The sequence below is a fragment of the Anomalospiza imberbis genome, chromosome 10 (genome assembly GCF_031753505.1).
Source record: "Anomalospiza imberbis isolate Cuckoo-Finch-1a 21T00152 chromosome 10, ASM3175350v1, whole genome shotgun sequence".
NCBI classification, from domain to species: domain Eukaryota; kingdom Metazoa; phylum Chordata; class Aves; order Passeriformes; family Viduidae; genus Anomalospiza; species Anomalospiza imberbis.
Window position 1 is genome coordinate 15910757 of NC_089690.1, and position 24541 is coordinate 15935297.

Sequence of the window (24541 nt, forward strand, 5' to 3'; positions counted from 1 at the left end):
ACACAGTGCTCTGAATCTACATCATTTTCCCCCTTTTTGCAGGCTTCCTGTTCACTGAATCAGACAGCAGTTCTGCATTGCATAAATGTGGGCATATGAGGTAAAATTCAGGTTGCACAAGCCATCTGTATAGAGTTGTCATTTTTGAGTCTTGTCTCTGGTTTAGCTTCCTTTCTTTTAAAATAGACACTGAAATTTTTAGGAGGGCGGTATAATGTTTTGATTATATGGGGGGGGAAAAGCTCACCTCCTGCAGCACTTCAAGCAAGTGTTGACCATAGTCCTTCACAGCACAGAACACAGGACTGTGGCTCACTTTGATAACCAGGTTAACTATATCCTGAGGCCATTTGTCAGTGAGGAAAATATACTGTGTTTACATTACATCCTTGAATACCTAATTAAAAAGAATTTCTTAATATATAGTTCTTTTAAGAAGTGAGGTATGTACATAATTTCTACACCAACTCAAGAGCAGATTTCAGGACTCTACTGATCTATAGAATTTACCCTATACATCTCTAACCAGTCATAGAAATTACCATGCAAAATACAAAAAAAAAAAAAGAAAACAAAACTGTTTCTCTATTTGCTTTTTATATGATCATGGAAAGTAAAGATCTCATCAATTTAGTGATGATAACCTGGCTGGAACTATCCTAGTTGAAATGCATGGAGGGTTTGATAAGAGGAAGGTTGGGAGTCAGACCCAAATCAGTGCTATTGATGTACAAGAATCTGCATAGTGCAAGAGTTGCTATTCACAGTGTGCCTGTGCATTAAATGGTTTAGGGACATGTAGCACCCTGCTTTGTTCTACATTTCAGTGCAGTGGTACATGTTCACCAAAAGAACAGCACTCCTCTCTTAGGCAAATGGGATTTCTAAACTTGGAAAAACTACTGAACCAAAAGCAGATCCTGGCACCTACCCAGGAAGATGTGGGTGACTATCTCACTGTATAAAGCCTGAATTTGGGTGGTGGGTCGTTTCCTTTTTGTATTATGCAACACCATTTAAATTTTGTTGTTTTCTCCCTCCAAAATAAGTATTTCCTAAGGCAGAAAAAAAGGCAATATCTTAAAATTTCTGTATGGTTTCCAGACAGAAGATCAGTGTAAGTGGAAGGCAGACACACTCTGGAACTGAAAAGGTGTTTGTGGGAAGTCAAGGATGTGAAGAAGTAAAGGAGTGTCTGGGAAAGGACTGTCATTTAAAGATACCGTGATGAGGAGAAGGTTGGGTTACAGCTGAACTGAGCTGCAACTGATACAAAGAAAAAAAATCAGAATTAAATTGAGGTTAGCAAATACTGACCTGACCTTGGCTTTTCCTTCATAATTTATGCAGTGTTTCCATCCAAAAGATTATTAATTGTTCTTTAGTGTTGTTTTGCCTTGTTTTGATGGAGGTGTCCCTGATAATTACTAGAAGTTAATCAAGCAATACAAGCTAATGAGAGCTTAAAACTTGTATTATGTAAGCAGGAAACAGGGAGAGATTTTTCATAACAGATGCAGCTTTTTCACAGCACTCCTCAGTAACAGCCCTAACTTCAGCATGGGGTGACCCTGCTGGGGAGGACTTGAAACCAGCCCCACACCTTGCCCCACTCCTGCCCTGGTGCCAAGTTGATGGTTCCCTAAGCAAGCACACCTCCATGCAGCTGCAGACTCATAACTCATATCTCATACTGTTGTGGGCAAGTTCATGTGCAAATCAAGAGTGTAATTTTCTAATGCTTTTTGCTAACTACCTGTTGTTGACATGTGAAATGCCTACATGTGAAAACCCAGTAGAAAGTAAGAGAAGTGTTTTCTAATCAACTGTAGCATGTTTAGGACATTACATAACCACCATACTGTGTTGCTGGAGGATAGTTTTACTATTTTGTAGCTTAGACATTTTTATAACTATTTCTTAAAAGTTCAGCAGATAACAGTGGCATATCCTGATTGTTGTCATTATCATAGAAATATTTTTGCTAAAATTGTAAAAGGGATGGAAAATATGTTTGTAAATTCATGTAAAGATGGCATTAAACTATTTAAAAGGGCAAAAAGCTTTCTTCTTCACTGGGTGTTTTTTGGTTTATAATGGGAGCACTGGCTGGATCTTTCCATCTGCTGTGCTGGCTGTTACTGCAGATGGTCAGAATCTGTACATATGGCATGTGCATATATAAACTGAAATCAGGGTTGTCTTGGTGTAAAAGCAGGCACACAACAAGAGCTTGGGTGCCTAACACAACAGTGTTGGTGAAGGGGATAATTTAGAGCATTCTCATTTTCTGTGGGATATTTACATAGAATTAGGGAAAGTATTTCCTCTTCACTGAAAAAGAAGCAAAAAAAAAATCACTCAGCTCTTTTATGTAAAATTTTGGATCTGCAATTTATTTGGAGTCAGGTGTTGGCTTCAGCTGCGCCCCGAATTTTTGTTAGGTTTTGGGTTAAATGAGGACAACACCCAACTCTCATAAAGCCTAGTTCACAGTCAGCCTAGTTTTGGAGTCCCTGCTTCTAACTCAGAGCTGGAGGAGGGATCTTCTTATTAGAAAATGGCCTTCAAATAAGCATATAATAAAATAAAATCCTTCAAAAATTAAATGATCTTTAGATCTGAAGTTTCTGTTTAAGTTAATCTCACTACCATTAAATAGTCGCTGAAACTCAGAATAATCAAAGAAGTGGCAAAAGCCCTTGTCATTAAAAGTAGAACTTTCTGGTGAAGCACTCACCAGGCAGTTAAGCTCTTCTGCACCTGTGATTCCCAGTTAGCAGTGCTGAAAACTTCCTGTTGAATATTGCCTCATGAACCAAGTTGAAAAAATTACTTTCATAAAGTGTTAAACTTCTCATAGACATTCTGGAAAATTGGGGAAAATACTCCAATATTTATGTGGTGTGCAGAAAACTCTAAAAGCAACTCACAATTGCACTTACTTACAAAACATTTAGCAACAAGTGCCTGAAAAGAAGTCATTGGAAAAGCAAGACATGAAGAATTTATCAGATATATGATCAAATGTATTTTTAACATTTCCTCTACCGTTACTGATACCCTCTGTATTACAGTTTATTTGCAACATTTGCTCATTCATCAGACAAGCTAATTGTCAGCACAGATAAAGTCATGACTCTTATTCCTTCTTTTCCTCCTTTCTTAACATCTATTCTGCTGTTCTCTTTACTAACCTTTCTACCTTTCTTGTACTAGGAAAAGGCTTCACAGATTCAGCTACAGGGCTAGCAAATAAAATATAGTGACTTTAAAAGGGTTGCTGCCTCTCTAATACAACTTTATAAAGTGCTTTTTCTTTTTTTCTCTCTCATTACAGGTTTGTTTTGTGAATTTAGATGCCAACAGAGATGATTGCAGCGATGAGCAAGTGAAACAGGTAACTGCTTAGGTCTCAAAAACAAGCACAATGGATCTATTCAGGCCCACCAGGACTCTCCAGTAAAAATACAGATTAAAACTCTATGAACTAATCAAAGCCAATCCTAGATTTTTAAGCGTTACAGAGAACAATGCATAAGGAATCAGAAATTGTCTCAACACTGGACTATGTTACATAGCATTTCTCATTCCCATCCCAGAAATTTGTAATGGATTGTTGCAGTCTGAATTCACAACAGTTATATGAGTAGATTTCATGCTTTTATCAGAGAAGTGAACACGGACATGTCATACATCCATTTGCTTTAAATTTGACATAATACTACATAAAAAGGGTTTCTGGTATCCTGCTCTGCCACGAGCTTCTGATTTCTTTCTCTGTCCTACTGCCAAAAAGCCCCTGAAAATCTTCCATGAGTCTAGGTCTTGTTCAGCTGAGCTGTCTTACTCAAACTCCACACAGGTAGGAGGAGGGGTCTAGATAAACTCCACATAGGTTGAGGAGGGGTCTAGATAAAACCCCTAGAACTAAAGGTATGTTTGATGTGTTTAACTGAAAGTTACAAGGGTAGGAAAAAAGAAAATTTTAAAAAGCAGTAAGAAACGCTGGTTATTTTATAAGCACTGAAACAAGCTACATCATGGTATGATATTTAAGACACATACCATTCCAGAAAAAAAAAAAAAAACCAAAACATTAAATCTGCAGAACTGAGATTTAAAAAAAAAGGAGGGCCTGGTGTCACTTTTGTGCTTGCATCTTCCTTTATCAGTTCCTTTTATCATCCTGGCTCGGTGCCCATGTTTGACACACCAATACAGAAGCAATATGTAGTGAGTGAACACAGGTAGGATCTCCTGACAGTTCCCAGGGAGTTCCTTGGTTAAACCATTACAGTTCATTTGCTGGAAACACTTCTAGCTCATAGAACAACCAGTACTGGCACCTCGATGCCTCCTGCAAGTCATTTGTTAGCAGGAACAGTTTTTCTATGCTGTTTTCTGCATCCTGGATCTGTGAAGAATCTGTTGTCAAAAATAAATATGGCATCTTGCAGCAAAATGATTTTTCTGTTGAATCAGCTGGTTAGCTGTGCAGAACAGCTTGAGAGGTTTTACTTTAGTGAAGCCACAAAAGCACTGGTTGTTTTCTAAAATGTGGTGGTTTTATTCTTGTTTATGGTGTTTGTTGAGGAACAAAAGCTATAAGTGGAAACACCAAAAGTTTCTCCCTCAATCTTAGAACTAGACATCTGTCCTCAGTTTTCAATGTAGGTAATAAAAATTCCCTGCTAGCACAGGTGCTGTGCATTCTTTTCCAAGAGGAAACTCCCTCATCCCCATTGCTGTGTATAATAAGCAGGTTTTGTAAATTAGCATTGAGTGGCATGGAATTTTATGCAATACACTGGTGTGGTGAAAGCATTTCCTAAAATCATTTTGAAGATGTTAGCACAGATATTTTTCATATGAAATATATAACTATTTACTAGCAGGTATTTGATTTAGTAATAGGTACTGTTAGGATTTTGTGTTACTGATTGAACCTTGGAAAGGGTTAAATTTGGGGGTTTTGTGTAAAATATGGTTCCAGACTACTTTTTTTTCTTTCCCCTAAAGAAAAGGTAAAGAAGTGAAGTAAAAGATATATAAAATGCCATCACTTCCTACCTAAGAAATCTGATAAAATGTGGCAACTTAGGCAGTAGAAAAATAGAAATACTCCAGGAAGTGTTTGTGACAACAGAAAGGTTATGATTTTAAAGAAAAAAATAATGATGAGAACTTTTTAATGCTACAGTGAAACATCAAACAGAATTGAAGCACTGAACTTAGTTATATCACATAAAAATACTTAGTCTTATCTGAAGATCAGTCCCCTGAAAAGTGAGCTGTTTCCCAATATTGATTTAGCTTTTCTAAGCCATAAAGCTTTATTATATCTAATTCAATTCAAGGAGAAATAACAGTACTGCAAGCTTAATATTTTGAAGATGAAAAGGAAAAAAAAATAAGTATTGTTGCCTTGGTTAGTAACTAAAGCAGATGGCTGGGTGCCCAAATCTGCACTCCCTGAAGGGCTTTTCCACATGTTCTGCACTAACACCTGGGCCATGGTGGTGCAGAAATGGAGGTGGTGTTTCCTCTGCTTCTGCTCTAAGGGGTCAGGCTTGGTTCTCTGTTCACAGAACAAGGACACCAAGATCCTTTGCAGAGAGAACTGCACTCTCAGAGAAGGTATTGCCTTTTTGTTCTGGCCGTCATACACAAAGGAGCACAAATGTCTCCTGCACATGCTGGGGGCAATACAGATCTCCTGTATAGCATCACTGATGCTGTGACTGTTACTGCTTTTGCCTCTAACAAATACACAACATATAGGGAGTGACTATATCATTACAAATGGCAGGTCATGAAAGTACACAGTGTAAAAGCAAAGAAAGGCTTATTCCATGTATCTCCAATAGTTTTGCTGTTCCATGTTTAGCATTGCACCAATTTGGTTGGCTATTTCCAGGTAACTTCCACTGGTTTCTTGCTAGTCATATGCCTGGAGGAAAGCAGGAAGATTTGCCCTGTTCTCATTCCCATACCTACTGAAGCTTTTGTGTTTTCAGCCCATGAGAGAGACATTGTTTTCACAGTCTAAGGAACTCATATGTAACAGGAAGTGTTTAGATGCACCAATCCAATCAAGCTGTTTAGCATGTGACAATGTGAGGGATGGCAGATTGTCCTGCTGGACACTTGAGCAAAAGTTTATACTGTCATCCATGTCTTGCCTGGTGTCTCAAAAGAAAGAATATGCATTTTAATGCTACCAGTTCTATTCTTAATATACTTGAAGTAATACTTTCAAGTGAGCTTTCTCAAAGGATGCCTATAAGTGATACTTCATTTTAATGAGTATAACTGTGCAACTCAGACTATTACCTAAGAGCAAAATCTCTGTTTCATACTACAGAAGTTGATCAGCGTCTCACCCAATCTCCCCAAACTGATCAGTTCGATGAACGTACAGCCACCGAAGGAAAATGAAATAGTCCTGCTGAGTGGATTGGCATCAGGAAACCTTCAGGCCGATTATGAGGTTCCCCAGGTAGGAGTCAAACTCAGCTTTAAGATCATATCACGCCTGTGAAGGATGAAATTTGGAAAATGGGAAAAAGGAACCTGAAAGCAAAGACCTGAGATCAACTGGAGATGAGTGGAAGTTTGCAAACATACAAACAACAGCCTCTGTCAGACAGATTTAAGCGTGTGGTGCACGGCAGGGGGACACACACCATCTACACAAAGATTGCTAAGAGATGCTGCTATTCCCCCTGGATCCTGCAGATCTGGGATGCAGCTGGTAATGCTTTAAGCCACATTGGCACTTCAGAGGAGTCAGGCTCTGGTGGCAGAGATGATGACTGATTTGTAAGCCCCGATTTCAAGAGTAGCAGAAGGGCAGCAGAGAGGGAAAGAGGTAACACTTCTGTGCATAGAGCTGAGCCAGGGCACTGGCCTTTCCAGTGATCTTGCCACTTTCCACTTTCATTCCCAATCCATCTTCACCTCTCAACTTCATTAAAACTGCAGAGTTACCCTGGAGTACAAAACTGTCTCAACCAATGTAAAACATGAACAGGTATTGCCATGTTTGTCTGCTGCAGATAAGAAGGAAACTTTCTTTCACTGAAATCACCTTGTTTACAAAAGCCTTCCTGAAGCAGACCCTGTGACAGCTGTATTGCAAAGATCACTGAATTTTACAGTTTACCAATAAGCTGATCATTAAAGAGACCAATTACCTGGTTATTGAGCTTTCCTGCCACTCATGACTAATGGCTGAGTTTAGAAATGTTTAACAAAAACAAGCACAGGGCTGTGGTGGGAGAGATGGAGCTCCAAACCCCACATCCCAAGATGCTGCAATACACACAGGGGTGGTCTGAGACCCAAACAGGGTAACTGAAATGCCCAAGTCACCCCTGTCTCCACAAGCCTACAGACACTGAGACTGGCAGCCCTCTCATAGAGAATAGAGTCAAGAGACAAACAGGAACCAAATAAATTTCTTTCGAGTAAAGCTTTGCATTGAGATTGGATGAGATTTATTGGCCAAATATGCCACAGTAATCCTATTGTTAGGCTTTCAGAGAAATTAATTTGTAAGGTGACTGGTAGAGTTTTTGTAAAATTATTTTTAATGCCGCTCCTCCTCAAGCTATTTTCACAAGTACAACCCCAAAAAATGTGGACTGGGGAAAAAGCAGGGAAATGTCTGATCTAAGGCTGCATCTGTTTTTCGTAACATTTTCATAACATTTTTCACAATACAGTGCATGCTCAAGTGCTGATTCAATTTCATAGCAGCTATCTAATTTATCTTTTCTGGTTTTTTAACACACTAATTTATCTGGTTTTCTTTTCAGACCCATTTTTTAGGTGGAAAGGAAGAGCAAGCTAATAAACATGTTAATCTACCATAACACTCATCCCACTCTCTTTATTAGTAGATGATTGGTTTGCATTCACAGTCAAAGACAAAAGGTCCAGGATGGGGTCACCTTCCTATGTTAGATACTGTGCAAATGCCCAGGGGGTCCAGGGCATCTTTTGCACAGCCTAAAACTTCTGCCTCAATCCAGTCCAAAGTTGGTGCTACCCAAGCTGCCTCTTTCCTGGGAGCCTGAGTTCAAAGCACAACATCACAAGCTGCAAAAGCTTGGCTTTGGTTCAGGACACATCCATACAAAAAGCATGGTCCCATGCAGAGACATCAACTCAGCTCTGTTGTATAAATGTCCAACTTTTTTAATATCAGTAAAATGAGGATAACAAGAGTTCCTTCCTCTCAATTTCTGTCCAACATTCAACTTAATTGTACAGCTTCTCTAGAGAAGGCAGTTTCATATAAAGGCTGAGCACATTGTGCACTGGATCCCCATTTCCAGTGGGAGTTTGTATTGGCCTGAAATAATGGGGCTTTGGACAAAGAGGGAGAGCAGCAAAGAAACAAAATAAAACACTATTTAAAAATGGTCTGTTGGAACATCTAGAGGTGACCTGCTCTTCACAGTCTTATCAGCCAGTATTTACAGGGCTGTCTTCAAACAAGCATTGCAACAGAAATGACCCTGAAAAGGAATTCATGCCCACAAACAATTCCCTCCAGAGAGGTAATACCAGGTAGTGTGAGGCCATTATTAACAGCATGTCAGATGACTAAAATCAAATAATTCTCTGTCATTAAAACAACAAGTTGATTGAAAACAAACAAACCCCTGTGATACAGCTGGGTTCTCTACTAAAACACTTGTATAACAAAAGCTGTCAGTCCAAGAAATCTTATTTTGGCATACGTGTAACTGCACACTGTTACTAACATTGAAATGACAAAACGTATTGCATCTTTGCAACAGAACATCCCTGAGATATTTATAGAGGGAGAAGCTTAAAATAAGTGTTATTTTTTAATTTAATAACTGAGATTCTTTTCCCCTGTAGTGTCCTTGGCTGGCAGATGTCTGCTTGGTTCAGTGTGCGAGGGGGAACAGGAGGAACAGCGCAAACTGCATTATTTTTGAAATAAACAAGTTTCTGATTGGACTTGAGCTCGTTCAGGAGAGGCAGCTGCAGATAGAAACTCGTGTCCTAAAGCCTGAGGATGACACAAACTGCTCCGTGTCCTCAATAGAAGAAGATTTCCTCACGGCCTCCGAGCACCTCGAGGATGACAACGAGGCTGATGAATATAAAGCTGGTAAAAACAGGGGGACTGAGCATAATTATGCTGTTGTTCATACTGCAAAACAGCTATAGCAATGCTCACAGAAATTGCACTTGATGTTAATTCATGCATATGTAATTTAGAAAATGGACAGCCATTCATATTTTTTAAGTTTTGTTCAAAGACAAGGTACGTGGCTGTGCAGTACTTTTACAGAGCAGTAATGGACTACAAAGTTGTGCAGCTCTTTTCTTTTAGAAGTCACAAGTTACTCTCCAAACACTAATTTTTTTTTCTCAACAGGTCATGAAAAATTAAATGTTTCAGAAACATCTTCAGATGTCAAAAAAAATAAAGGAAAGGGATTTGAAAACATTCACTATAGAAAAGCCAGGTTGCCGTTCATTCTTGAAGGGAACTGCATTAATAAAGATAATGCAGCTGCTCAGATCTCTGAAACTCTGAATGTTGGGGCTGAAAATGGCATCTCAAAACCTGAAGATAAGTCAGACCAGGAAATACTGTGGCAGAAGGAATTAGCTGAAAAAGGTACTTCACTATTTACTACTACTAATTTGACTGGTGGGGTTGAAAACTCAGCACTCATGTTAGAAGATGTATCTGTAACCAAAATGGCTAAAGAGGAGCTGGAGCCTCGGGGTGACCCCACACCAAAACACAGCAGCAAGGCAGATGGGGAAGATTGTGCAGGTATCAGGAAGACTGATCCTCCCTCCCAGAATGAGCAGGCGACCACAGGTCAGTACGCCACAAATTTAGCAGAATCTGTTCTGCAGGATGCATTCATTAGACTGTCACAGTCTCGACCCAGTTTCAGTGAGGAGGCTGCAGTCAGCATCTCTGTAGGAAGCTCCTGTAAGTCAGAAGATGTATCTGCTTCCCGATCATGGAATGAACTCCCAAAGATCGTCATAGTGCAAAGTCCGGACAGTTCTGAGAATGTACCTGACTGGCCGGGGTCTGCCTTGCCCAGCCCGAGCCACTGGGCTGAGGCAGAAAGCTCTGCTGAAGTTTCAGATTACTTTGAAGAAGAACATTCAAACGGACATGACCAAAGTGCACTGGAAGTGGCTCTGGCTTGTGCAGCCACTGTCATTGGAACCATTTCCAGTCCCCAGGCTGCGGAAAAATTCCGCCGGGAGCAGGAAGTCGCAGACCCGAGAAGTGGAGTGGTTGCTAATGAAGAGGTGCACGCAGCTCCCTCACAGCTCCTTGACGACTGTGCTGGCACGGAATACTCGTTCCCGTCTGCGCTCTGTGGCATGACTCAAGTGGCAAGTGCTGTAGCCATCTGTGGCCTGGGGGAAACAAAGGAGGAGAAGTACCCTGCAACTTCCAGTGGACTTCTGTCTGCTGCTCAGGCCTCTGCAGCCATTACTCTGCATTGCAGCTTAGCTGTAGGAAGCAGCATGGAGAAGCTGAATGAGAGCATTGCAGAGGCGCTTCTCAAAGAGGCATCCCTAATTCTGACAAAACCTGACACATACAAAAATGTAGGGCATTTTATGGAATCCATAAATGGGAAAATTATTGAAACAGCAGCAAGACCACATATTCCACGTGCTGATGGAGTAATCAGGGACGAACTTGCACAAAACTTATCCAATATTATTCTACGACATTCTATGGAAGAGGTTAGGAAGAAGAGACAGCTACAAGCCCATTTGGAGGATGGCTCAAGTACACAAGACATTTTCACAGAGACTGCAAACGAGTTGCTTTTTAATATAATATATTTCACTTGCAAGAAGATGAATGACATAAGGCAACTTGAAGAGTGTTCACCTCTCTTTTCCGAAAGCACAAAAGCAGAGAAAGTAACAAGAGCAGAAAGATGGCCAACACTGGCAACAGCATGTGAAACTTCACACAGCCCCCTTGATCACTCTGCTGCTAAGCCATTTGGTACACCCTACAGCACCAGTACTAGTAAAGATCTTGAAAAGGTCACAAGCACTTGCAAGAATGATATCAAAGATGTAAATAGCAATGAAGGTTCCACACTGAGTTCAGAACCAAGTGGAAATACAGGGCATAACACACTTGGTGCTAAAACATCTCCCAAGAAGAGATACCTGAAAAGAGCTGCGCGAGATTGTTACAAATCCCCAAATCAGAGTAACAGTCATCATCAGAAGAAAGACTACAGATCATTTTCAGACAGAGAAAATACCTTTGCAAACAGTGAATGCAGGCATGGTGTTCAAGAACAGCTGTCTTCCAGTGCCACCATAAATACAGAAAACCAAGCCAAGATTAAGTGTGATTCTGTGCTAAATAATGATGTTCAACTTAGCTTGTCTTTGTTAGGAAACCATGTGTTGCTTCCTTCTCAGCCTGTGCTACAGGTGAAAAATTCAAGGGACAAATATTGTATAACAGACTTTGCGGAAGAATTGGCAGAAACAGTTGTCTCTATGGCAACAGAAATAGCTGCCATTTGTCTAGAAAATTCAAATGGCAAGCAACCCTGGTTCTGTGCATGGAAGAGAGGAAGTGAATATCTGGTGACCCAGAGTTTATCATGCAGAACCATGAAAAGGAAGAAGGAAACCCATACCAATGGTTCTGTGGTTCGGAAGCACAGGGCACCTCGGCTTAGTGAGATCAAAAGAAAAACAGATGAGCATCCTGAGCTAAAGGAAAAATTGATGAATCGGGTAGTAGATGAATCTATAAACCTTGAGGACACACCAGATTCAGTCAATCTCTTTGCGAATGAAGTGGCTGCCAAGATCATGAACCTCACTGAACTCTCCATGGTTGATAGCATCTGGCAAGGTCCAAACCACCCCAGGAACAGACTGCACTGTGAAAGGTGGAGCCGAGGCAAGGCCTCAAGCTGTGAGAGCATACCAGAGGAGGACTCAGATTCCAAAGCCTCTTTCAATACCCTAGGCCTCATAAACAGCTTTGGTCACTCTCTGAGCCAGACAAGTTCTGTCTCAAAGCAGTCTAGTTGTGAAAGCATTACAGATGAATTTTCAAGATTTATGGTGAACCAGATGGAAAACGAAGGAAGAGGATTTGATTTATTACTGGATTATTATGCAGGAAAAAATGCGAACAATATCTTAACTTCTGCTTTGCAACAGGTAGCCAAGAAAAATGGCCATCTTAATGTAAGACCAAGTTGCCCATCCAAACAGTCAAGCACAGAAAGTATAACTGAAGAGTTTTATAGGTATATGCTAAGAGAAATTGAAAAGGAAAATAAAGATAATGCATCATCCTCTCGGAATTCAAAGGACTGGTGTGGCAGTTTGCTGGCACCCTCTCTACGGTCACCTTTCTGCTTTAGGCAGTCGTCGATGCCCGACAGTAGATCCTCAGGCTCTAGGCTTACAGTGAATGTCCCAATTAAAGCAAATTCCTTAGATGGGTTCGCTCACCATCGCCAAGATTCCTTAAGCGTACAGCCCGTCAGTACCATGGCTTCTGCGGGGCTCTGCAAGTCTGACTCGTGCCTGTACCAGAGAGGCAAGACTGACCAGATCACAGACATGCTGATCCACGAGACCTGGGCCAGTTCTATTGAGTCTCTGATGCGCAAGAACAAAATCATAGCGGATGAGGCAGAGGCTACAGAGGCAGACCAGTTTTACAGTGATTCTCCACCACACGTGGAACAATATGCAAAAAGACTGGCTGCAAATATTGTTGAAAGTGGTAAAAGTTTAATTGTTGTACAGCAGGATTCCTTTGATTATACAAGCCGAGAACACATGCTGGAAAGCAAACATCCCCAAAGCACAACCCAGATACAGCCCAAACCCAAAACGGAGGAAGTACATTTGGATGAGAAAAAAGAGCATGTGAAGAGCCCTGGAAGCCTCCCTGCAGGACAGCTCAGGGAAGTGCCTTTAATTCAGATAGAAACTGATCAACGAGATGAGCCAGATAAAGACTCAGAGTCCTTGACTTCATGTGGCCCATCTGGAAAGGGGCAGCAAAGCAAAGAAAAGCCTCCAGAAGCTTTGGATGGGAGACACATGGTTTCCAGTTCCCCAGTAAGTAGGTAAGTGACAAAACAGCAAATCAGCACATTGCTTTGTTCTTTGGTTTATTTTCCCAGTAAACGTTATTTTGATAGAAGAAAAAGTTAAGAGTGGTACTTTTAAAGAAATAAGCAGGCTAAGTCTTGACTACAGGTTTCTTTTGGCAGAAAATCACCCAATCATGTGTCACAGTGGTACTTTCTGGAGAAAACTTATATTGAATATGACATTATGGTATTAAGATTTAAATGTAATACTGCACAGACAAGTTCTCTCTCTACAGACATTTATGTCTCCCTTAATACAGCGAAGATGGACCAAAGCTTAAACTTTTATTTAGCACAGGCTGATATCTGAACTAAAAAATAGATAAATAAAAAACAGTGCTAGTGTATAACAGACAATAGCAGGATTTGACCTGTAGTTCTATGCTATGCTTGTTGCAAGCAACGTTTTGTGTACCTGGAAACAAGACCAGACTTCTGAGAGCTTGAGGTTTAACTTTGTGTTTGCAGCCTGGAGCTACAAGTAGTAAAAATTCTTTAGTGAAGGAAAAATAAGAATAAAAGCAGCCCTCACCTCTTAGTTCAAGACTTCTCTGGTAGAATTTAGATAGGGAAAAGAAGAGCATTTTATTTTAATGTCGTTTCATGGAGTTTACATCACAGCTCACCACTCTCTCCTTACAGCTGTACTCCTTTTTTAAGGAAATCTGCAGCTTGGTTTTGTTAAGGTAAAGTGTGAGCCAGCATGAGAGTGCAGTGCAAATGCAGTATTGCTGTGGGTGCTCTGAGGTGAAGGGAATGCTTTCTCTCAAGGCGTTGTCTCTTTATCACGGTACTTCATTGTATCTGTTACTTTAGTGGTATCTAAACTGCCACTCTTGGAGCACTGCAGCACCTCATTATCTCAGAGTGGCAGAAAGAGTGCAGGTGCTGGTGTTAGAAACCATTTTGTAGCTCATTTTATTCTAGGCAGTGCTGTGTTTCAGTATTTGACAATGCTCTGCTTGAAGTGAGAAAGTAGATAGATTGTAAGTACTTCCCTGTGCATGGCAGCAATTAGGTGGATAATTATCATGGTGTCACTAGTCTTTCATACTGACTCTCCTGCACTAACCTTCCTCCTCCTTAAAATGCAACCTGCTTTTAGTAAGATAAATTTAGAAATCCACCTATTTGGAATCTTGACTGCTTGAAAATGAAGTTATTTTTGCAGTTTATGAGCTCTTTCATCTTTTCCTCTGCCTTTGAAAGAGAGTTCCCAACACGGCTATGACATGGTTAAAGCAATAGCATTGGTAGGGCAGAATTAGTAAGCAGAGGCCACACCTGCTTGAGCATCTTAGCTCAGCAATGCAGTGCAGTTCTGGTTCAGCTTGCCTCCATTTCTGTCCACTGGCCTCATTTGCAGCATGAAATGCAGGGTTCTTCCAAAGCAATCTCAAATAGAAGCTGCCCAAGTGCTCTCCAGATGTGCTTGTATCCTTGCTGGGAAGGCAAAGCCTCCAGTGGTTCTTCACACAGATCTGAACCATTTGTGGCATGGCTGTCTGGACTAAGTCTAGGCTGAAGTGAAAACCTAAAAATATATATAATGTAGCTATAAAAGCATCAGTAGAAATTGCTCTGATCCACTCCTACTGCATGAAATTACTTGCTAGTTCAGATACAGGCACATAGGACTCCAGGCAAAATATCAAGCAGAAATAGAGTCAGGGGAAAAAAAAAAAAAAACAAACATGAAAGCCTTCAGCAATGAAAAAAAGCTGTTTCTTGTATGTAGGTCAGGCAACAGAGCCTGTCCTGTCACAGTTACACAGAAACTGTTCCAAGTGAGGAGCTATCAGTTCAAAGCATCACTGGTGTGAGATATAATTGCATAATGAATCAAACAAAACCCAAAATGCCAAGAAACATCTCCCACACCAATCTCTTGTGTTTTGGACCAGCTATCGGGAGCTGCCTGTCCTGTCCTAAGAAGCTGAGTAACACCCCTGCCCTGTGGCCTGGCTGCTCAGTGCCCACGTGTCAGAGTGCAGGGGCAGAGTCCCGGGCCCGAGGGCTCAGGGTGACAGGCACAGGGGTTTGGCAGAGCTGACTGCCAGGGGCAGCACAGCCCCAGGCAAGCAAGTCCCATTCTCCCTGCACAGGCTGCATCTGTCACCCAGCATTAATGCAGCAACTTCTGAGAGTGAGAGCTTGGCAAAAAGAGATACCCACAATGATACTGTCTCGCTATATGCCTAATCAAGGTAGTTACTCAGGAGCAGTAGAATTCCTGGTGTGATCTCCTGCTTTAACTGAAGGCAGATGCCTTAACCATAACTTCAGATAAAGGTCTGAAGGCAAGAACTTCTCTAGAGAGATCCTGCAGAGGGTTGTCAGTACAGTACATAACATTGCTTTAATCCCTAAATTGCAAATGGAGACTATCTAGTGAATATAACAAAACTACAGTTTTGCTTTATTTGTTATTCTGGCACTACAGTGATAATAATTATTGGAGGGATTGATTATTACTTTTGTTTCTATCAAAAGCCCAGTTTAGCTCTAAAAACTTAGCAAAAATATAGTTTCTTTTTTGTTTCTCTGTGTGTTGGGAGCATGTGTACATATATATGGCATACACACATGTGTGACATATGTCAAGTGTGCAGAATTAAAGCATTTTTCCCTTAACCCTGTACTTTCTAAACTCAGTCTGGGCTCCATCTTCAGTCTGGTTTCTGACTGTTGCAATATTTGTCCTTCCCCAGCCTAAGCAGTGAAGATCCTAAGGACACGGCAGACTCAGAATCATTAGTGATCCACAACCCACAATACTTTCCTACTTTCACTTCTTTTGGATCTACAATCTGAATAAAGTAGAAAACCCTGTCAAGAACTTTATTCACCCATTATCAGGACAGGGATTTAGCAGCAATATTTATTTCCAAGAAATGCTGTCATCATGCAGTAACATATACCACATATTTCAGCCACTGATTGACTGAAGTGCATTAAGCAATAAACTTTTATCAGTGATCAGGCTTTTTAAACATGCTAAATCTTTTTGTACAAGCTAAAGCTTTTCTATGCATACTTAAATCCAGGGTTGTGTTTATTTATAGCAGTCATAAGAAAGTCTTTTTTAAGAGCATCTCAGGCCAGATGTTCTGCTGGGCTTTATGTATAAATTATAAGCTTGTCCAATCGTTTGCATGTCTATAATTCTGCAGCTTGGTTGACTTTAATGAGCAGCATTGCCTGAAGACTGGTGGCACCAGTCTGTTTGCCGATATTACGATATCAATGTGCCTTCCCTATCACCCTGGCAGCAACAGTCCTCAGAGCAGATCGGATGCTGAAATCATAGGAGAGACGAAAACAGCTGAAGAATTTCCAGCCCATCTCAGCAGCAGTGAAGAAAGCACTGGCAGCTGGTCCCAGCTGGCCAACGATGAGGACAATCCTGATGACACAAGCAGCTACCTGCAGCTCAGCGAGCGCTCCCTGAGGTACCCACGTTGTCTCTTCCCACTGTACAGTGTGGTCTGCCCACCCTGCGTCAGCAGTGAGAGGCAACAGCTCGAGATTTACTCAGAATACTGTAAAGAATGTCTAATGGCAGACTTTTTTTCTTTATTTTTTAATAAGGGGGAAAAAATTACCCACATTCTGATTCTCAGCCAGGTCTTTTTACTGTTGGTGAGTAGCTCGATTCAGACAAAGAAAAAACCTCCTGGCATCACTAAAGCATCTCAGTCCTACAGCAAAAAGGCCATTGGACAAGTTAATTGCTATAGTCTTTCTTTTATTTGCTGTTGTTTGCCTAATGTTTATTTGGAAACCTCCTTAGCCAAGATTGACAAGACTGCCATTGCCACTAGAATTCTATGCACTGAGACCAAAGATTGAGCCCTGATCTGCTTAAATTGGCACAGGGCTGCAAATTAACAGAGGATGACCAATTTTTCCCTGAGTAGACATAAATTCAAGAGCTCCTACTACTAGGACCTGATTTTGTTCCAATTCAAGTCAGGAAAAGTGTTTGAAAATGTTATTTAGTCCTTGGAGTTTATATAGAGTGGTGGTAGTTTGACTTCAGCCCTTTCACACCATCAAATTGAGTAAGATTTTTCCTTTACATGCTCTTAGACTATGTTTTAAATTATTATCAAGTAATTACATCTTTCTCTTGAGTATTAAGATGACAAGGAGGGAAGACATTATGGTAATGAAGCAGGGAAAAGAGTCTCTCAGAGAGCACTGTTGGCTGGCTGAAATTACTGAACAAAACATGGCTGTCAGTGCAGCTGAACATTCATCCTGTTATTACAGTATCAACCTTTAACAAAGTCCTTGGTCTGAGAGAGCTGAAGTATTGTGCCTTTCAGCTCTGCACTGGAACAGAAATTGCTACAGCAAGTCTGAATGCATGGCATGCTGACAATGTCTCAGAACACCCTGATGGGGAAAGGAACTGTCTGATCAATCCCTCTAATGTAGGGGAAAATACTATTAGTTGGTTTTTCAGTAAAAATTAAGTGGTTCACCATGACTTGCCACACAGAATTTGTTCATGGTAATTGACTTGCAGCCAGCAAATTCACAACCTGTCCATGAGACTATTACAGTATCTGCATAAACATTCACTGTCACATTTATAATGATGTTATAAAGTGAACGGGTAATATTTTTTTCCAAATATCCTCAAGTGTGCTACTTCATCCTTGTGAAGAAGCCAAAGAGAATACTTCTGTGTATTTGTGGTCCCAATGAGCAAATTGGCTTTGATTAAATCTCAGTCTTTCAGAGTAGTCAGAAATATGAGGGGCCATCTCTGTACCTGTGGGTTCCATCAGACCCCAAATAGTATTTGGGGTATGATGTAATACACTGAAAATGTTGCTGGTTACCAGTGTGGACTCACCCTACAGGTAAGTGTATGATGGGCAGCCAGTCCCTTGCTCCTGAATTCCCCCTGTTCAGAGGGAGCTGGATCTTCGCAGGTTTCTTGCAGGACATCTCTGTACCTGCTAATCTTTCTTTTCAAGGACTCAGGCAGACTCAGTTTTTGTTTGAGGCCAAGTGTTTTTTGCATAAGCCATTCACAAGAAGACCGTCCTGCAATTTACAGCATCACTTGATGCACTTGATACATGCTTGATCTAGAACTATTTTAATAAAAGCCTCATTACTTTGAGCAGACTACGCTCAAAGTATGAATGAAGCAGTGTGCTTCATTCAGGGAACCACTTGCTGAGCACAATTGATTTTATGGAACAGAGCTCCTCCCCACTTTGCTTTGTACAGAAATAAATTTTTAGAAGATGTATGGAGACATGTTCAGCACAGCTTGGCACTAATACTTAAACTTTTGCTTTGTCAGCAATGGCAACAGCAGTACAACTAGCAGTCTTGGCATTATGGACCTGGAAATTTATCAGGAGAACGTGCCATCTTCTCCTATGATTAAGTAAGTAGTCACTGAAGTGAGACTTGGTGTTTAGTCCAATTTTATCTGCAAATCATTTACGCCACCGAAACCGTGCCAAGCCCTGCTTTGCACCTGCTGCTGTGCCTGCCCATGGCTTCAGAAAAAAAGCACATGCAGGTGTCTGTGCAGAGAGAGGGCACCAGACAGTGAAAAATTACAGGAAAACCCAGTCAGGTGGATCTCTTGAGAACACAGATCCATCACCCACCCTGTCTAAAAGACAGTTCTCTGTGGTATCAGTTTTCTGTCATCGAACCTTCTTCTCTGAATAATTTCAAATATTATCAAAACTCTATTGTAAGGAAGATCAAGCAAATAAGGATCAATTAAAAGCAATTTTTAAAAACCCAATAGCATTCTTTCCAATAACAATAATAATTTGGCCCACAGTACATCTTACCTATTGTTTCTGGGAATGTTTCACTGAACATACAATTCAATTATCAAGAGGTGTGTGAGTACATCCTGCCTAAAGATCCTGGTACAACCTGCCAGCTGGTGAATGTCATTATGCAGCCAGGGCACACCCACTGCACAAACATACAGACTGGACATCACATACTGAACATGGGAACTTCTGAAGTCAGTGACGTCAGAAAATTGTCGCAGCAAAATACAGACATTGGAAATTCAGCATTTCCACCCAGGTTATGAGACTTGCTGTGTCTTACCATAATGTCGTTTGCTTGTCATTATGTGAACTGTAAAGATACACAGATCCTGGTGAAACGTGATACATGACATAACTAATACAAGTACTTTATCCTGCTACTGAAAAGTGCTGCAATTCAGTTTTTACTGATTCACAGATTAAATAACAAAATATATTCAGCATTTTATTGTTTCATCCAATGTAACCTTTTTCTTGCAGTTTTCTAGGTCTTGCATTGAGGTAATGCGGGAGTTTATTCATCATGAAGCAGTGTTGTAGACTGTTCCTAAGTATGACTAATAAGCTTTGTTGTTGTTTGTTTCTAAGTGAATTAGTAGAAGAAAAGGTTTTCCTTAAAGAACAGACAGAGAACACTGAGGGTAAGTTGAACTATATCAATTAAAACATACAGTTTGAAGATACCACAAGCAATTGCACAGTAACTAGTGGGGTTATTTTTCCAGAAAGTACTTCTGAGCTTTCAGTGGGAACAGCCAACTGTCAAAAGGACCTCCTGGTGATAAACTTTGATCTGGAACCAGAGTGCCCTGATGTGGAGCTGAGAGCCACCCTGCAGTGGATTGCTGCTTCTGAACTTGGAATTCCAACTATCTATTTTAAGAAATCTCAGGAAAACAGAATTGAAAAGGTAGTGTTTACAGAATTGGGCATACTATTAATGTCTACATAACTGTAGCAGTTGTGATTTATTGAAGTTATTGAGCTTAAAAGCAGATACAAAAACATCTTAATTACAGCAAGATGGCAACACTGCTGTTTATGAGAGAAAGGAATAAGAGGACAAGTGTGTCAGAACTTAAAGTATGTGAAATATGTAGTAGATTGTCTGTGGCATAAGAAAATGTCACCATGATACCTTGTCCAAGTCTCTATAGCATGCTTTGATGAATCTGTTCACTTTTTCATATCAATGATACATTAAATACTAATGGCCAAGGCAGAATTAACAGAGTCCTTTATGTGGCTGCATTTGAAAAGCTGCACATGGTTTACATGGCATTTAAGTGCAAAGGTTTAAAAAATAAAAAACATTTGCATGTAGATGTCACAGGTACAATATTCTGCTACTTGGTCATTATAATGTGAGACATTGTTTGGACTTAAGATTTTCAGTCCTTATGCTGCTTCTTGCCTGTAACACCAATTACAGCAGCCTCAGGTCAGTCTGAACTTGTGCCTGGCTGTTCATAAATTGCTCCAGCTGGGGGTACAGCTTTGAGAGCAGAAGTCTCTTTCCAGAGAGAATGGACAAACACAGATGACTGAGAAACCTCCTGAGGTTTCTCCAAGCCAGAGCCAGGAGCAACACTGAAGACCAAAATAGCCACAAGGAGTGCAAACTCTTTCTATTCCTGAATGGTCAGCTGGGGCTCCTTTGTAGACCCCACCAAATACCAACCACAACAATTCAGGAAAGACCAAAAGAGACCCATTTCCAAGATCAGCAAGAAAGCTTAAACTTTAAGACTTAAAATCATGTTAGTATTTAAGTCAATTAATGAGAAAAGCATTACAAAACAGTATTTTGGTCTCTTATGGGAAGATCATTTTGAGTAGCAGAGATATTGTTTGATTTTCTTGAGTACATGCATTTGGGAATCATAAACATAATTTAAAATGCATTCAACAGCAACAGTCCAAATTGCATCTAATTAAAGAAACAGCTGTCAGCTTTACCCATGTGCTTTGGCAAACAGTTAATTCAATTGCAAAAATACACTAGAGAATAATGAAGCACATCCTGCCTACAACAGCATTCTTGGAAATCACGTGCCTATTAAATATCATTAAAATACATATTAACAGTTTACGCTGCAGTATGTAAATAGCAAACAGCTACACTAACTAGAGACACAATTTTTTCTTTTGTGCTTTAAAACTTGAAACAGAAGGAGCAAACTAATTATTGTGAAATGCAAAGAATTTAAAAGTTTTGATTTTCCTTTATGTGCTTCAGAAGAAAAAGGGACCAGATGGATGACCCTGTGAAGCACATTATTAAGTACCAAGTGAACAAAACTCAGGATTTTTTTTTACAGCGCCTAAGAACATATCTTTAACCTCTGGTTTCTCAGGAAATTAAAAAAAAATTCAAATACAGATACTGTCTATGTTTAAAACACAGCTGTGATAAATGTCTTCATGTGACAAAATTTTACACAGAATTCCCTCTCACCAGTACTATTTGAATATTTAAAATAATATATACGCATGTATATATGGAAGTACAGAAAATTAAACATCAAATAAAATACAGCTAGTGGTAATGCAAAAATATTTTTTCAAGATGGACAATCACACACTTCCATTATTTTGACAATGAGTAGTTGATAACACGGCAAATAACGATCCTTTATCAAACTGACTTTGTCTGGTTTTACTTTCATTGCAATAAATAAATAATTGACAGAAGCTATTAATTTAGAAAATGTCATGAGAGCCCATCAGTCTTTAGGGAGCTGTGGAACTAGAGAAATTAATGTTTTATAAATATCAAGAACATCGATGTTGCTGTGCACTGAATGGTGTCCACTCCCTCATACAGCTGTGCACATACAAAGGGTGGGCTACCAAGAGTTTGTGTGTATGCATTCCACAAAACCTTAGAAAGTGTTCCCCAAATCCCAAGTGTACTTCATGGTGCTTTATTTAGTGTATTTTTATTTAGTTTCTAGATGTGGTGCAGTTAGTTCAGCGGAAGTCCTGGAAAGTGGGGGATATCTTCCAAGCCGTGGTGCAGTACTGCAAGCTCAGCGAGGAGGGCAGAGAGCTCACACCCAGCCTGTTTGACTGGCTGCTTGAACTGGGCTAACAACGCTTGCTGGTTCAGCTTTCCTGCTTTATTCCAGTTTAAATAAGCAGTGGTTTGTGTAATGCTCTGATTTCTGAACATCACTGAATAAAATGTGCAAAATGTACAAACTCTACAAGAACAGCACAAGTCCGTGCCACAACTGACCCAGGAGCAAAGTGAATCTGAATTTATTGTGTCTTACTGTGTCTTGAGGGACTCTTGATGTGTTGTGCTGTAGGATGCACTGTACTATGAGGTGATGGATTTTTAGCCTCCTGAATTAATCAACTACACAGTAAAGGCTTAATTATCTAATATATTCAATTTTCATCAATTTGATTAAATCAGTCAGGTAAAATGGGATAGTACCCTGCCATTCAGTTCTAAAACAACACTGATATTTGTACAGTTTAACTGTTAGAAGCAGAGTGTGTGTCAGAATGCCTGGAGGCACCCTTGTCCCTAGATAAGTAATATTTATGGGTTTTTGAAATCCCCATAATCTGCTAAGGGTAAAAACTTTTGAACACTTAACACCTTTGCAGTTAGACAACACAATAAAAAGCTGCTGAAAACACATTTTAGTTTCTTCCCATGTACTTATTTCTCTTCCATAGCTGTTCCCGATTCCTGCAACCTTCCCAAAGAAATAAAATCCAGTCTCCTAGTTACTATCCTCAAAAAAGCTGATTCCTTTTCCCTGGGAAGCAGTGCAGTTCAGTATAGCTACACCTGGTAGATTCCTGCACACAGCTCTGTGAGCCAGGGCAGCAGTTCTCCAGCCCTGTCCTGCCCCAGCCCTGCAACCTTGGGCGAGTCATTTCACCTCTGTGCCTCAGTGTCCCTGCCTGGCAAAAGGGAATCATGATAGTACAATTGTTACCTAAAGTGCTTCTGCTGAAAGCACTATGTAACACTCTACATATCAATTAAAAGCAGTGAAAAAAGTACTATTTAATTTAGTGTAATTGAATAAATTGTTAATGAGGTGAAGAAATGCATATCTTAAAAGAGCACCATCTTGTCCTAAAAATCTCAAGGTTAATTTTTGTAACTTAGAAAAAAGCAAAATGTTTGTTAAAATTTCAGCAGACATATGTGTTTATTTTGAAGATAACTGTTTGGACTATATGTGAGAGTACACATTCCTATAACATTTCTATAATTGTTTGATAAGATCTACTCTGCTATTGTCCTGTTGAGATGATCTGTTGGTATCATGCACTTAGTAATACATTCTCTCCACTCTGCCAAAGAGACTGAGTGTGAATTTAAAGGTAAAAACAACTTATGACATCACAGCTCTTTTGCAATTTGTTTTTTTGAAAATACATACTTTTCATCTCTCTTACTCAAATAGTGGAATAGAATACCTGCTTGCTTTTCCCAAAAAAATATTGCAGAGAAGTTTTATTTTCCATATAACAGTATATGCTTCTGTAATATTTCTTGAAAAAAAACCTATCCTTTTGCACTAAATATTTTTGAAAATTTTGAAGTAGTTTTAAATAATTTATGAAAAAGAGCCATATTGTCAGTTTTATCTTTAAAACCATTACAAAACTTGCATGATTGCATCGCTCATTTGTTACGGAATACAAATTGTTAGTGAATCAAAATCTGATGTGGAACATTAAATAACATGAGTAATTCTCGATCTACTCTGCAGTATAAACAGTACAGAAGAGGTCACTTTGCAGTCAAAATAAAGGTCAATTTATTGCAAACAATGAACATAACTGGAGTCAGTGGGCCATCCCCTAAGAACTGCTGAGCATCTGTAACTTCCACTAACATGAGTGGCAACTCTGAATGCTCAGAATTTCTGAGGCTGAGAGCTAATGAAAAGCACCAAGAATTATAAAGTGCTTTGATTGAGTTAATAAATGGGAAAGTGTATTTGTTTTTAAACCAAATACAGTTAGTTGTCAGTATACAATTTTTTTGTTGTGATAGAATAAATGTTTACAAAGCACAAATATCATGACAGAGTTGTAACAGTGTGATGCAGTTTCTCTGTACAGTAGTTCTTAATGTTGCAATTTATTCAGAAATAAATTTATGTTATAATGTGTGTCCTCTTTGTCTTCCAAAAATGTTCACAAATGAGCTGTGGATTTTTTTGACCTATTAAATATTTGCCTGCCATCCCTGGAGCTTCTCAAACTCTGCTTCTCAATGACAAATCTGATCCATGGCTCTGACCAAAACAAGCCAGAGCAAGGTCCAGGGCTTACCTCAGTGCCAGAGCTACTGAGGTTCCAAGTTCCAGGCTCCAAGTCATTCAAGAGATAAAAGGCTAAACATAACATTCTTCATACTATCACAATAAAGAGAAATGATACCCTGATTGCCCAGAATAACTCCCAATGTACAAGCCTCTATCAGTGCTCAGTCTGGCTGCTTTCAGTACCTGCAAAAGTGAGCAGGAGGGTGGGGAGACAGAAGTTCTG

General features: G+C 39.9%; 1 protein-coding gene and 1 long non-coding RNA gene across 10 annotated transcripts in view; one reads left to right on the plus strand and one right to left on the minus strand.

Annotated features, from left to right (window-relative positions):
- SPHKAP (SPHK1 interactor, AKAP domain containing) overlaps positions 1-24162 on the plus strand; it is a 65621-nt gene extending 41459 nt beyond the window's left edge. For 6 of the 8 annotated variants that reach the window (XM_068200856.1, XM_068200860.1, XM_068200858.1 and 3 more), the window contains 9 exons: positions 3341-3400; positions 6368-6502; positions 8899-9154; positions 9425-13160; positions 16460-16639; positions 18514-18600; positions 19601-19653; positions 19738-19922; positions 21963-24162. In XM_068200856.1, the coding sequence (XP_068056957.1) occupies positions 3341-3400; positions 6368-6502; positions 8899-9154; positions 9425-13160; positions 16460-16639; positions 18514-18600; positions 19601-19653; positions 19738-19922; positions 21963-22106 (4836 nt within the window). In that variant the 3' untranslated portion in view covers positions 22107-24162. The remainder of the gene's footprint in view (positions 1-3340; positions 3401-6367; positions 6503-8898; positions 9155-9424; positions 13161-16459; positions 16640-18513; positions 18601-19600; positions 19654-19737; positions 19923-21962) is intronic. The other 2 variants (XM_068200857.1, XM_068200864.1) reach the window with 2 other exon arrangements.
- Positions 1-24541, minus strand: part of LOC137480032 (uncharacterized) — a 50716-nt gene that overhangs the window by 22912 nt on the left and 3263 nt on the right. The window lies entirely within an intron of this gene.